At 43.2% G+C, this 12,861-nt stretch overlaps 1 protein-coding gene across 1 annotated transcript in view; it reads right to left on the bottom strand.

Moving 5' to 3' along the window:
- The window catches only part of smyd3 (SET and MYND domain containing 3), a 180,733-nt gene that overhangs the window by 145,753 nt on the left and 22,119 nt on the right, over positions 1-12,861 (bottom strand). Inside the window, exon 5 of the mRNA XM_038967765.1 lies at positions 8,093-8,229. Within this exon, the coding sequence (XP_038823693.1) occupies positions 8,093-8,229 (137 nt within the window). The remainder of the gene's footprint in view (positions 1-8,092; positions 8,230-12,861) is intronic.

Genomic DNA, 12,861 nt, shown 5'->3' with positions numbered 1-12,861 from the left:
TGTGACACTTAAATAAAGTCCACCTGTGTGCAATCGAACTAATTATGTGACTTCTGAAGGTATGTGGTTGCACCAGATCTTATTTAGGGGCTTCATAGCAAAGAGGGTGAATACGCACCTTTCCGTATTTTTTTAAACGACGTTTTTTTTTTTTTTTTCTCACTTCACCGATTTGGACTATTTGGTGTATGTCCCATTACATGAAATCCCCCCCAAAAATCTATTTAAATTACAGGTTGTAATGCAACAAAATAGGAAAACCGCCAAGGGGGATGAATACTTTTGCAAGGCACTGAACATTACAATGATGAGGCTTAATTTCATGGGCAGTAGTACATAGGTAAGGGAAGGTAGTATTATTAAGACGAAGAATGATTAACTAGTGCTCACACACACACAAACACACCAAATAAGGCTCTCTGCAACTGAGTGGAATCTTAATAGGGCATTTTACAGCTAAAACCCACTAGCCTTTCACCAGAGCCTTCTACCACCCCCACACACACCTTCAGCTCATATAAAGTGCCTATACACGGAACATTCCAAAAACATGGTACCTAATCATATCTTTAAAACATGTTTTCTTAGCCCTCCTTCCCTCTTGCCCCATCCACCTATGCATTATTCATCTACTCTACCCATTCCAGCAGGAGAGAGAGAAAAAGAGACAAATGGAGAGAGAGAGAGAGAGAGAGAGAGAGAGAGAGAGAGAGAGAGAGAGAGAGAGAGAGAGAGAGAGAGAGAGAGAAGAGAGAGTTAAAACAAGAGAGTGGGCTCATACCTGAGAACACAGTGCCCCCTGTTAGTGGCATAGAGAATGACAGGCTGCATTACAATACATACAGGTACAGTATAAAGCTATGTGAAAGTATAGTGTGTTGCACATGTCTGGTGCTGAAACCACAGAGATATAGGTTACTAGTACAAGGTCACCGTAACACTGATGTCATGCCTCTTCAACCTCAGGAGGCTAAAGAAATGTGGCTTGTCACCTAAAACCCTCATACATTTTTACAGATGCACAATTGAAAGCATCCTGTCGGGCTGTATCACCGCCTGGTATGGCAACTGCACCACCCGCAACCGCAGGGCTCTCCAGAGGGTGGTGCGGTCTGCCCAACGCATTACCAGTGGCAAACTACCCGCCCCCCTGGACACCTACAGCACCCAAAGTCACAGGAAGGCCAAAAAGATCATCAAGGACATCAACCACCCAAGCCATTGCCTGTTCACCCCGCTATCATCCAGAAGGCGAGGTCAGTACAGGTGCATCAAAGCTGGGACCGAGAGACTGAAAAACAGCTTCTATCTCAAGGCCATCAGACTGTTAAACAGCCATCACTAGCACATTAGAGGCTGCAGCCTATAGGCATAGACTAAAAATCACTGGCCACTTTAAGGAATGGAACACTCATCACTTAAATAATGCTTACATCTGGTATTACTAATCTCATATATATATATATACTGTATTCTATACTTCTACAGTATCTTAGTCAATAAGGTTTACATATCTTGCATTACTCATCTCATATGTATATACTGTATTCTACTGTATCTTAATCCGTTCCGCTCTGACATTGCTCATCCATATATGTATATAGTCTTAATTCATTCCTACTTAGATTTGTGTGTATTGGGTATATGTTGTGTAATTTGTTAGATATTAGTGTACTGTCGGAGCTAGAAGCACAAGCATTTGGCTAAACCCGCAATAACATCTGCTAATCACGTGTATGTGACCAATAAAATTTGATTTGATGCTACAGTGTGTGTGTGTGTGTGTGTGCGCTAGGTCAGTGGGGCGAGAAGGAGAGGTTGATGGGATAGCCGAGGTGTATAATTTCCTCTCCCACAGGAAGTCACTGTGGAACAATGCACATCGCCTTGGTCCCGATGTGTGTATGTGCAAGCTACTACCTACTGCCCTCAGCTCTCTGAACGTGTTCAGTGTCTCTTCATTGAGAGGATTTAATATCAGTTCATTATCATGGACATAAGCCTTGCATTGGCTACAACTACATAATAATATGATAGTAGCTGAATGTAACATGAATGCAATACACTATCAGGTGAAGTTTACCTCCCTATAATCGAGGTGCTACCTAGCACCTGGGATCAAATGACAGGGAGGCCAGGGAGCAGTGTTGCTCAACCTGCGGTCCGGGGGCCACTACTGGTCCCTAGGATAAATGCTGAGCGGTCCCTCAGATGGTCAGAAGCCTGACACTTATTTAATTAGATCTATAGTGTTAGATTTAATATAAACCCAAGGAGGAAGGACCATAGCTTGCCTGTTCCTTGCCCATGGCAGTCCCTGGTATAAAAATGTTAAGAAACACTGCCACGGAATACTGGACATACCATAATAAACTATGAGAATTAGTGGTAATTCCATGGAGCTGAAACAGTGTAGTATTCCATCCAACAGCCATCATTCCCAGGTGCTGTGGTTCTTTCCCACTGTCAACTCCATGTTCCCATAATGGGATTATCAGGAATACTGTGTGTGCTGTGTCTATAGTATATGATTTTGGTGGTCTGCCGTATGGCCATTGACCTCAATGACCTCAAGTGTAATTATGAGTGTGTCTGCACTGGCCCTCCCTCAGGCAGCCACACACAATATTATTACTGAATGACCAAAGGCAATATTCAGCCTGGGGGAAGGGAGAGATGAAAGGAGGGAAAAGTGAAAAGGAGTGAGTGATGAGGAGGAGTGTCTCAGACCTGATGCCAACATATGTCACACGTATGTTCAAAGGGCAAAGTGCAAAAGGCCAGACACCACGCGCGCACACACACACACACGCGTCTGAGTGGGTGGTCTCTCTCCCCGACTCTCCAGCTCTCTTTTTCTCCCGGGGTAGATGGATACAGACCTGCCATTTTCTGTCTGCCGCTTCATCTCTCTCTCCATCCATCTCTCGTTCACCCTCGCCAAGTATGAGATATCAGTTATTGACCAAAACCAAAATAACTCTGAGCTGTATGTTCGTCCAGTCAGCACCCCATTGCATAGTTTAATTTACTCAGGTTATTCTTCAGAAACTAAAAGAAACCAAGCAAGTCAAACAAGAGCTGAAAGATTCCAACAGTAACAGAACCTTACAGAATAATATATTCTATCTGTGCTCATGAATGCATGAGGAGTATTCTGTTTCAATAACTCTCTCACACATACAATCTCTCTTTCTCCAGGGTAATAACCAACCAACCCACGCTCTGCAACTTTAATTAAACGAGTCGATACTCCTCTGTCCATCTCGCTCTCTCCATCGCTCTTTTCCTTCGTCGGAATGTTACAGGGGTCCCATCGGATCATTCCTGTTTAAAAATCAGGATTTTCCCGTTTTCTCATCTCCACAGACACTTTTTCTATCCCACACTAATTGGGAATTTCTCCTCCACACCAGTCAAGGCTGAGGATAATTTGACTTAATAACGAATAAATAAATACAATAACAGTGAAAACACACACAAAACACCCACTTATCCCAGAGAGTGTGCATGTGTTATCCCAGAGAGTGTGCATGTGTTATCCCAGAGATTATGCATGTGTTATCCCAGAGAGTGTGCATGTGTTATCCCAGAGAGTGTGCATGTGTTATCCCAGAGAGTGTGCATGTGTTATCCCAGGGCCAGTGTGAATCCTGTCTGATATTGAACTATTCGTTCGGGGAAGAGACTTCACTAAGTGGAGAAACAGCCCACTCACTCATTTGTAATGGAGATTCTACCTTCCTTCCATGTTGCCTCAGACTACTCAGACCAGTTCTGTCCGCCTGTCGGTCTGTACCGCTCTCCCTTTTGCATTATGTACTATAGGATGCGGAGTTCCACAGAAAGACTCACTGTAGAGAGCGTCTTTGTCTCTCTCTGACACACACATGTGTATGTTTGCTATTTGAACAGTGATGGTAATCAGAACCGGGTCTTGGTGTGAGATGGTTTATAAGACAGAGATGGGCCCAGAAGGCTAGCTAGCCATATAATGTAAAACAGCTGTTGCTTTTTATAACAGTTCATCTCACACACAACCTAATAAACACACAAATGTACATTCACACAACAGTTGTTTGTGCGTCCCTGACAAGACCATCACCTTAACTAACCCCCTCTCTGGTTCCAATTCTAGTCTGGCATAACACACAAAATTCTAACAAATCACGCAACTGTAAATAAACAATTTAAACAAGACATTCATTTAAACACGCTCTCTCACACACACAACAAAAAAACAGATACATCACACACACACAGCTAGGTCTGACTAAAGAAGTACATGAGTGGAGAGCAGCTGCAAGTTGAAGACCTGTGAGGAGTGAGTTCCGGTTTCATGCTGAGAAACACAACAAGATCATCAGGAATACCAGGAACAACACACTTTAACTGTGTACAAAAACATACTCTTTACAAATCAGAGGGGTGTACTACGACGCGGGAAAGAGGAGTTTGACGAGCTAGCTTTGGTAAATTCTGAGTTCAACTCGGAATAACTGTTGACACAAAAGTGGATCACCTTTTAGCCAGTGTCATGGCTGTCCTGTGAGGATCACATTGGGTCAGATCAGCTTGGCAATGGCTGACAGTAACCAGACCTTCTCTCACCCGCAGAGGGGAGGAGAGAACTGGTGTGTGGATTTTGACACCTCCTTACCCGGTCGTAATTAAGCAGGAGAGGACTCTCGCTCTACCCTCCAGTATTGCCTAAAGGAATGTCTTGTCTCAGACTTATGCTCACCCAAAACTATAATGTCCAAAAAGTAGATAATGGAACAATAATTCTAACATAAAGAATGTGGGGAATGGTCAGTGGGGAGTTATAGAAAACTGATGTCACATTGTTTTTAATTTTGTGATGTCATTAAAAAAACTGTATGAACAAAATACTAAATTGAAAAGGATACCCCCTTTACCTGTCAAGTTTCCATCCAATACGTTGTGCATAGGATATGAACAATGATGAAGTATTTTTGTTATGATATTAATGTGATTTTAGGAGTCATAAGAGAACTTCTAATCATATCCTTTGCACATTAAGTTGCCACGCCCCGAGTGAGGTCAGAAAACGTGTCAGACGGAAGGAGACGTCCCCTTTGGCCAGTGAGCATAAAAAGCCTTGGTAACGAAATTAACATTAGACCAGAAAAGCGTGGAGCGATAGCTACATGTCTGAAATGGTTGGAACTTTGAACCTCAACACGAGGTGAAGAAATAAACTCACCTTTCTTTAGACCAGGAAAGACGGGGAGCTGCAGCCCACGTCTGAAGTGGTCTAAATCCTGACTATCAACACGAGGAGGAAGAGGCGTAAAACTCCCCTCTCAGACAATCACTGGTACAGCTGATTAGCTGTCCTGAGTCAAATATTTCAAACTCTTCAAACCATCCCATCCTACTACGAGTCTCAAATCACCGTAGTACACTACTCTCATCACTGCACTGGAACCATCGTCACGACTGGCTTATCTTCAAATAAGCAGCTTCAGGAGCGAATGGAAGAGTGAACTCTGTAGTTATGTTCAGGACTACACAACGGACAAGAGCACCCACACGTAAATACATTCATGATTTCTTATTTTGAACGGGCGGCGGTTCTTGTGCAAACTATATGATTGTGAAAATAGTTACAGAATGTATCCACGATAAGTGTCCCTTTCTCTCTCCCCATGTCGTTGGGTAAAATGCTATATAGTGTCAGTCCGCTAGGGACCTTTGTCTCATGTAAAGGGTGTATGTTTATTCTGTGTTATTATTTAGTTAGCTAGTAAATAAATAATTAAACCAATTGGTGTAGTACTGAATCATGAGCAAGGCTGTGGTTTTTGCAGATGCATGTGGCTATGACTGTCAAAATGAGGATATGATAAGATTTATAAGATGACTGTTTATTGATGTAATAGATATACCTTAGAGTTTAATTTAGGAGATGGTGACTCTTTAAAACAACCTCTTCCGTGGTGCCCCAAATCCTAATGAGTTAAGTGTTACATGATTCATTTAAATTGGATAACAATTAAACATCGTTAGTGGATTAAATAATTAATGAATGTAAAGTCACGACACCAGGTACATTTCTATGGCAACGAGTCCTTCGAACGTAACCTGCTCTGGGGCAGGCTAACTCCACTTTATCCTAAAATGAAGAGTCTGAGCCTTGAGTTGAGGACCAATCAAATCAGATTCCCTCCCTCTCGCAAAGAGTGCGCCATCATTTCCTTCATTCTCCGGACCATTTGAGGAAGACGACTGATTTAACATTTTATTAATCAAATTACTGTGTTAGAATATTTATTAGGTACACCACCCCGTTCATGAAAATGGTTAAAGCAGGCTGACAGGCATCGAGGCATTCAGTTACTGTTCGATTGAACGATAGAATTGGCTAAATGAGTGACCTAAGCGGCTTTAAGCGTGGTATGATAGTCGGTGCCAGGCGCGCCGGTTCCAGTATCTCAGAAACAGCAGGTCTCCTAGGATTTTCCCGCACGACAGTATATATGGTTTACCAAGAATGGTGCGACAAACAAAAAACATCCAGTCAGCAGCATTCCTGTTGACGAAAACAGCTCGTTGATGAGAGGTAAAAAGGAGAATGGCAAGAATTGTGCGAGCTAACAGGCAGGCCACAAACCGGCAAATAACGACGCAGTAAAAACAGTGGTGTGCAGAACGACACTTCGGAACACTCAACTCGTGCCCACGGATGGGCTATTGCAGCAAACGACCACACCGGGTTCCACTCCTATCAGCTAAAAACAAGAAGCAGCAGCACTAGTGGGCACGCAATCAACAACACTGGACAATTGAGGAGTGGAAAAACATTGCCTGGTCCGACGAATCCCGATTCCAGTTGGGTCATGCTGATGGCAGAATCAGGATTTGGTGTAAGCAGCATGAGCCCATGGCCCCATCCTGCCTGGTGTCAACGGTACAGGCTGGTGGTAGTGGGGAATGGTTTCCTGTTACTCGTTAGGGTCCTTGATACCAATTGAGCAATGTTTCCATGCCCCAAATAATTCAGGCTGTTCTGGAGGCAAAAGGGGTTTTGACCCAGTTCTAGATGTAACTAATAAGGAACACCTTCCTAATAGTGTGTTTGTAACCCCCTTTTGCTCTTAGAACAGCCTCAATTCGCATGACACCATTTTTTTATTAAAGTGAAACATCCCATTCATCTCTAAGGGAGACCTTTTTTCCAAGGGACTAGCTATGTGTGTGTGCGTGTTACCCCAGGGGCAGTGTGAATCCTGTCTGATATTAAATATGTCATTCAGCAATTTTTGTCTGCCGGTCTGTCAGCCCATCCGTCTCATTGTCCGTCCGTCCATCCCTGTCCTGTCCACCCCCTTCCTTCTGCACTCACCTTCTCTGTCCAGGAACTCTGGACTAAAGTTGGACTGATTTGCATTATGTAGATGTGGAGTTCCACAGAACAATTCACTTTAGAGAGCATCTGTCTCTCTCTGACACATGAGTGACGCACACACATGTGTATGTTTGCTATTTGAACAGTGATGGTAATCAGAACCGGGTCTTGGTGTGAGATGGTTTATAAGACAGAGATGGGCCCAGAAGGCTAGCTAGCCATATAATGTAAAACAGCTGTTGCTTTTTATAACAGTTCATCTCACACACAAACGTATACTCATGCGACACACACACACACACACCTGATTAAGAGACAGAAACAGCCTAGAGAAGTACATGAGTGTAGAGCAGCTGCAGGTTGAAGACCTGGGAGGAGAGAGGTCCGGTTTCATGCTGAGAAACACATTGAGATCATCAGGAATACCAGGAACAACACACTTTTACTGTCTACAAACACACACCATTTACACATCAGGCCTGCTGGGAATCTTTTAGACATATGTGAAGGTATGACCAGCCCACCAACAGAGCAGAGAAACAGGCTGCAGTGAGAGAGACTGGGTACTATAGTGTGGGCCCTGCCTCTTCACTACTCCATCTTGTTTCACATCATTGGGACAACACATCGTTCTGTCTGTCTGTCTCGCATGCATGCACGCAAGCCACACACACACACACACACACACACACACACACACACACAGCTGCAGTGATCTACCTTGGCCAGCAGGCTGAGGGGGTCCACGGCGGGTAGTTCCTGCGTGATGTTGGGGACTTCCTGTTGGATGTAGAGCTGGAGCATGGCGCTCAGCTGAGACAGTCCCTCCCTCCTCTCCTCTCCCATATCACACAGGTCTGTATAGGAGAAAGAGTGGTCAGCGGAGCCACACGCGCACAGTGACATGGTCGGTCTTTGTTTTCGCATTATTCATATTTCCTGGTAAGTAATCAACATGTAAGCATGAAGAAAAAAAGAAATCTACGCTATATTTGTTGCTGAGAGGAAGACTAGTAAAGATCGACACAGAGAAAGAAGAGTAGAGAGAGAGAGGTGGGCACAACATTGGCTATTCTACAAGTAACTACTCCAAATTACACTTGATTTACAGAAATAAATATGACCTGATTCAGAATGGTTTCAACAGTATATCATGAAAAGATCAATCTATTGGGCTGATCAATATTTCGTGCTATAGTAATGTGTTGAAGTATATTACAAAATGTTTATACTTATGCAGGCCTTAATATCATGAAAAGAATGAAGTAATGTAAAATAAATACAATTAATCACCACATCAGAAACGATCAAAATGTCTGCTGTCTATTCTCTATGGTCCAACTCCAGTCCTCCAGTACCCCCAACAGCACACATTTTTATTGTAGCCCCTGGACAAGAACACCTGATTCAACTTGTAAACGAATCATCAAGCCCTCAATGAGTTGAATCAGGTGAGTTTGTCAGAGGCTACAACAAAAATGAGTGCTGTTGGGGGGTCTCAAGGAGCGGAGTTGGGAAACACTGGTCTAACAGGTTTCTGTTTGGTGACGTTTAAGTCCCTGCTACAGTGTTGTTTGTGGTGGGTAAATGAATATATGTGGCTCATGGTGAACTACTACATGGTGAACTACTAAATATGGTGCCTTCAGAAAGTATTCACACCCCTGGACTTATTCCACATTTTGTTATGTTACAGCCTGTATTCAAAATGGATTAAAAAATAATAATAATCTCCCCCTCATCTACACACAATACCCCATAATGACAATTACACATTAGTGAAAACATATTTGTAGACATTTTTACAAAATTGGTAAAAATGAAATACAGAATTATCTCATTTACATAAGTGTTCACAACCCTGAGTCAATACTTTGTAGAAGCACCTTTGGCGGTGTTAACAGCTTTGAGTCGTCTTGGTTATGTCTGTATCAGCTTTGCACATCTGGATTTGGGGATTTTCTCCCATTCTTGCTCAAAGATTTTCTCAAGCTCTGTTAAGTTAGATTGGGAGTGATGGTGAACAGCAATCTTTACAGATCTTTCCACAGATTTTCAATTCGATTCAAGTCTGGGCCACTCAAGGATTTTCACATTCATGTTCTGTAGCCATTCCAGCATTGCTTTGATTGTATGCTTGGGGTCATTGTCCTGTTGGAACATACATCTTTGCCCCCAGTCTAAGGTCATTTTCACTCTGAAGCAGGTTCTCATCAAGGATTTGTCTGTATTTGGCGCCATTCATTGTTCTCTCAATCCTTACCAGTCTCCCAGTCCCTGTGTCTGAAAAGCATCCGCATAGCATGATGCTGCCACCACCATGCTTCAAGTTAGGGATGGTGTTAGATGGGTGATGAGCTGTGCCTTTCTCCAGACATAGTGCTTTGCATTCAAGCCAAATAGTTACATTTTTGTCTCAGCAGATCAAATAATCTTTTGGATTTGCCTGTATATTATGCTCTCAGTCTTTCACGTGCCTTTCTGTAAACTCCAGGCGTGCTGACATGTGCCTTTTTCTCAGGAGTGGCTTCTGTCTGGCCAGTCTCCAATAAAACCCAGATTGGTGAAGTGCTGTAGAAACTGTTGTCCTTTTGCTAGGCTCTCCCATCTCGGCCAAGGAACTCCGTAGTTCTGTCAGAATGGTCATTAGATTCTTGGACAACTCTGACCAAGGTCCTTCTCACCCGGTTTGGTCAGCAGAGTCTGGGCAGTTTCATTTTTTTTCAATTTCCCAATGATGGAGACCACGGTGTTCTTGGAAACTTCCAACACTCTAGAAATTGTTTAATATCCTTCCCCAGATATATGCCTCATCACAATTCTCTCTCAGAGATCTACGGACAGTTCCGTGGACTTCATGATATAGTTTCTGCTCTGACGTCCACTGTCAACTGTGGGGCACAGGGGTGTGAATACTAATGTAAAATTGATATTTCATTAAATCACTTCATCATTATGGGGTATTTTGTGTAGATAGATAAAAAATATATTTAATACATTTTGAATTAAGGCTGTAACACAATAAAATGTGGAATAAGTATAGAGAATACTTATTGAAGGCACTGTACAAGTACCACAAATATGCAGAGGTTGAACGCTCATATATTTTGGAACACTTGAAAACATAAAATACACAAAGAATATGATATACACATGAGACGATCAACAACCCAAACTGACGAGCTGCAGTTCGTTAATCACAGTTTAATACACAGAACACACATAAAATCAGGCCTATATGGAATGTACTTCAGCTATGGATATCACATGAGATTCTACATAGAAGACAAGATGCACGACACAAATGACACGAGGAACTTCACATAAACTTGAACTCTAAAATTGAAATGGAGCATACGTCATACGATACATTCCATGACTCCTTAGATATGGTATTCTGTGCTGGGAAAAAAACTGGAATACTTAAGATCTCCTGAACATGAATAGTCACTCTCAATGAGTGTTCGAAGCGACCATTGATTTCATATTGTACTGTGTTGCTCTGCCTGCTATCTATGTGGCTAGCTATACTCTGTTACGTCGGAGCTACTAACGTGGCTCCTGTTATATTTGTCATCCATCTTCTCATCTCAGATCTCATCTAGGTCTTCAATCAGGGCTGTGCATTTCATAACCAGGGGACAACCGTTAGGATTTACTCAAACATTCTACGTACATGCCTTTCTTATTCTTTGTCAACATTGTCTTGACGATGTGCATCCCCCTGGAGAGATATGTGACGATGTGCATCCCCCTGGAGAGATATGTGATGATGTGCATCCCCCTGGAGAGATATGTGATGATGTGCATCCCCCTGGAGAGATATGTGATGATGTGCATCCCCCTGGAGAGATATGTGATGATAGTGCATCCCCCTGGAGAGATATGTGATGATGTGCATCCCCCTGGAGAGATATGTGATGATGTGCATCCCCCTGGAGAGATATGTGATGATGTGCATCCCCCTGGAGAGATATGTGATGATAGTGCATCCCCCTGGAGAGATATGTGATGATAGTGCATCCCCCTGGAGAGAAATGTGATGATGTGCATCCCCCTGGAGAGATATGTGATGATAGCGCAACCTCTGTCGTACCAGAGTAAATGCTCCATTAGGAAATCCAACTTACTCTCTCTCCATTGCTGCGTGGGTGCTCTCCGCCATCGTGACATTACTGAAAATGCTTCAAGTGCTTTCGGAAAGTATTCAGACCCCTTGACTTTTTCCATATTTAGTTACGTTACAGCCTTATTCTAAAACTGATTAAATTGTTTTTTTTCCCTCATCAATCTACACACAATACACCGTAATGTCAAAGCAAAAACAGGTTTGTAGAAATTTTTGCAAATTTATTACAAATACAAAACTGAAATATCACATTTCCATAAGTATTCAGACCATTTACTCTGTACTTTGTTGAAGCACCTTTGGCAGCGATTACGGCCCCGAGTCTTCTTGGGTATGACGCGACAAGCTTGGCACACACCTGTATTTGGTGGGTGTTTCTCCCATTCATCTCTGCAGAACCTCTCAAGCTCTGTCAGGTTGGATGGGGAGCGTTGCTGCACAGCTATTTTCAGGTCTCTCCAGAGATGTTCGATCGAGTTCAAGTCCGGCTGTGTGCTTAGGGTTGTTGTCCTGTTGGAAGGTGAACCTTTGCCTCAGGTCATGAGCGCTCTGGAGCAGGTTTTCATCAAGGATCTCTGTACTTTGCGCCGTTCATCTTTCTCTCGATCCTGACTAGTCTCCCAGTCCCTGCCGCTGAAAACCATCCCCACAGCATAATGCTGCCACCACCATGCTTCACCGTAGGGATGTAGCCACGTTTCCTCCAGGCGTGACGCTTGGCATTCAGGCCAAAGAGTTCAATCTTGGTTTCATCAGACCAGACAATATCGTTTCTCATGTACTGATTGATTCCTTTAGGTGCCTTTTGCAAACTCCAAGCGGGCTGTCATGTGCCTTTTACTGAGGAGTGGCTTCCGTCTGTCCACTCTACCATAAAGGCCTGATTGGTGGAGTGCTGCAGAGATTGTTGTCACCCCCCTGACCAAGGCCCTTCTCCCCCGATTGGTAGTTTGGCCGGGCGGCCAGGTCAGGAAGAGTGTCTTGGTGGTTCCAAAATTCTCCCATTTAAGAATGATGGAGGCCACTGTGTTCTTGGGGACATTCAATGCTGCAGAAATATTTTGTACCCTTCCCCAGATCTGTGCCTCGACACAATCCTGTCTCAGAGCTCTACAGACAATTCCTTTGACTTCATGGCTTGGTTTTTGCTCTAACATGCACTGTCAACTGTGGGACCTTATATAGACAGGTGTACTCCTTCAAATCGTGTCCAATTAATTGAATTTACCACAGGTGGCCTCCAATCAACTTGTAGAAACATCAAGGAACAGGAAGCACTTGAGCTCATTTTCGAGTCTCATCGCAAAGGGTCTGAATACTTACGTAAATAAGCTATTTCTGTTTTAATTTGTAAAACTTT

The sequence above is a fragment of the Salvelinus namaycush genome, chromosome 28 (genome assembly GCF_016432855.1).
Source record: "Salvelinus namaycush isolate Seneca chromosome 28, SaNama_1.0, whole genome shotgun sequence".
NCBI classification, from domain to species: Eukaryota; Metazoa; Chordata; class Actinopteri; order Salmoniformes; family Salmonidae; genus Salvelinus; species Salvelinus namaycush.
This window is presented reverse-complemented; position numbering and strand designations above follow the sequence as displayed.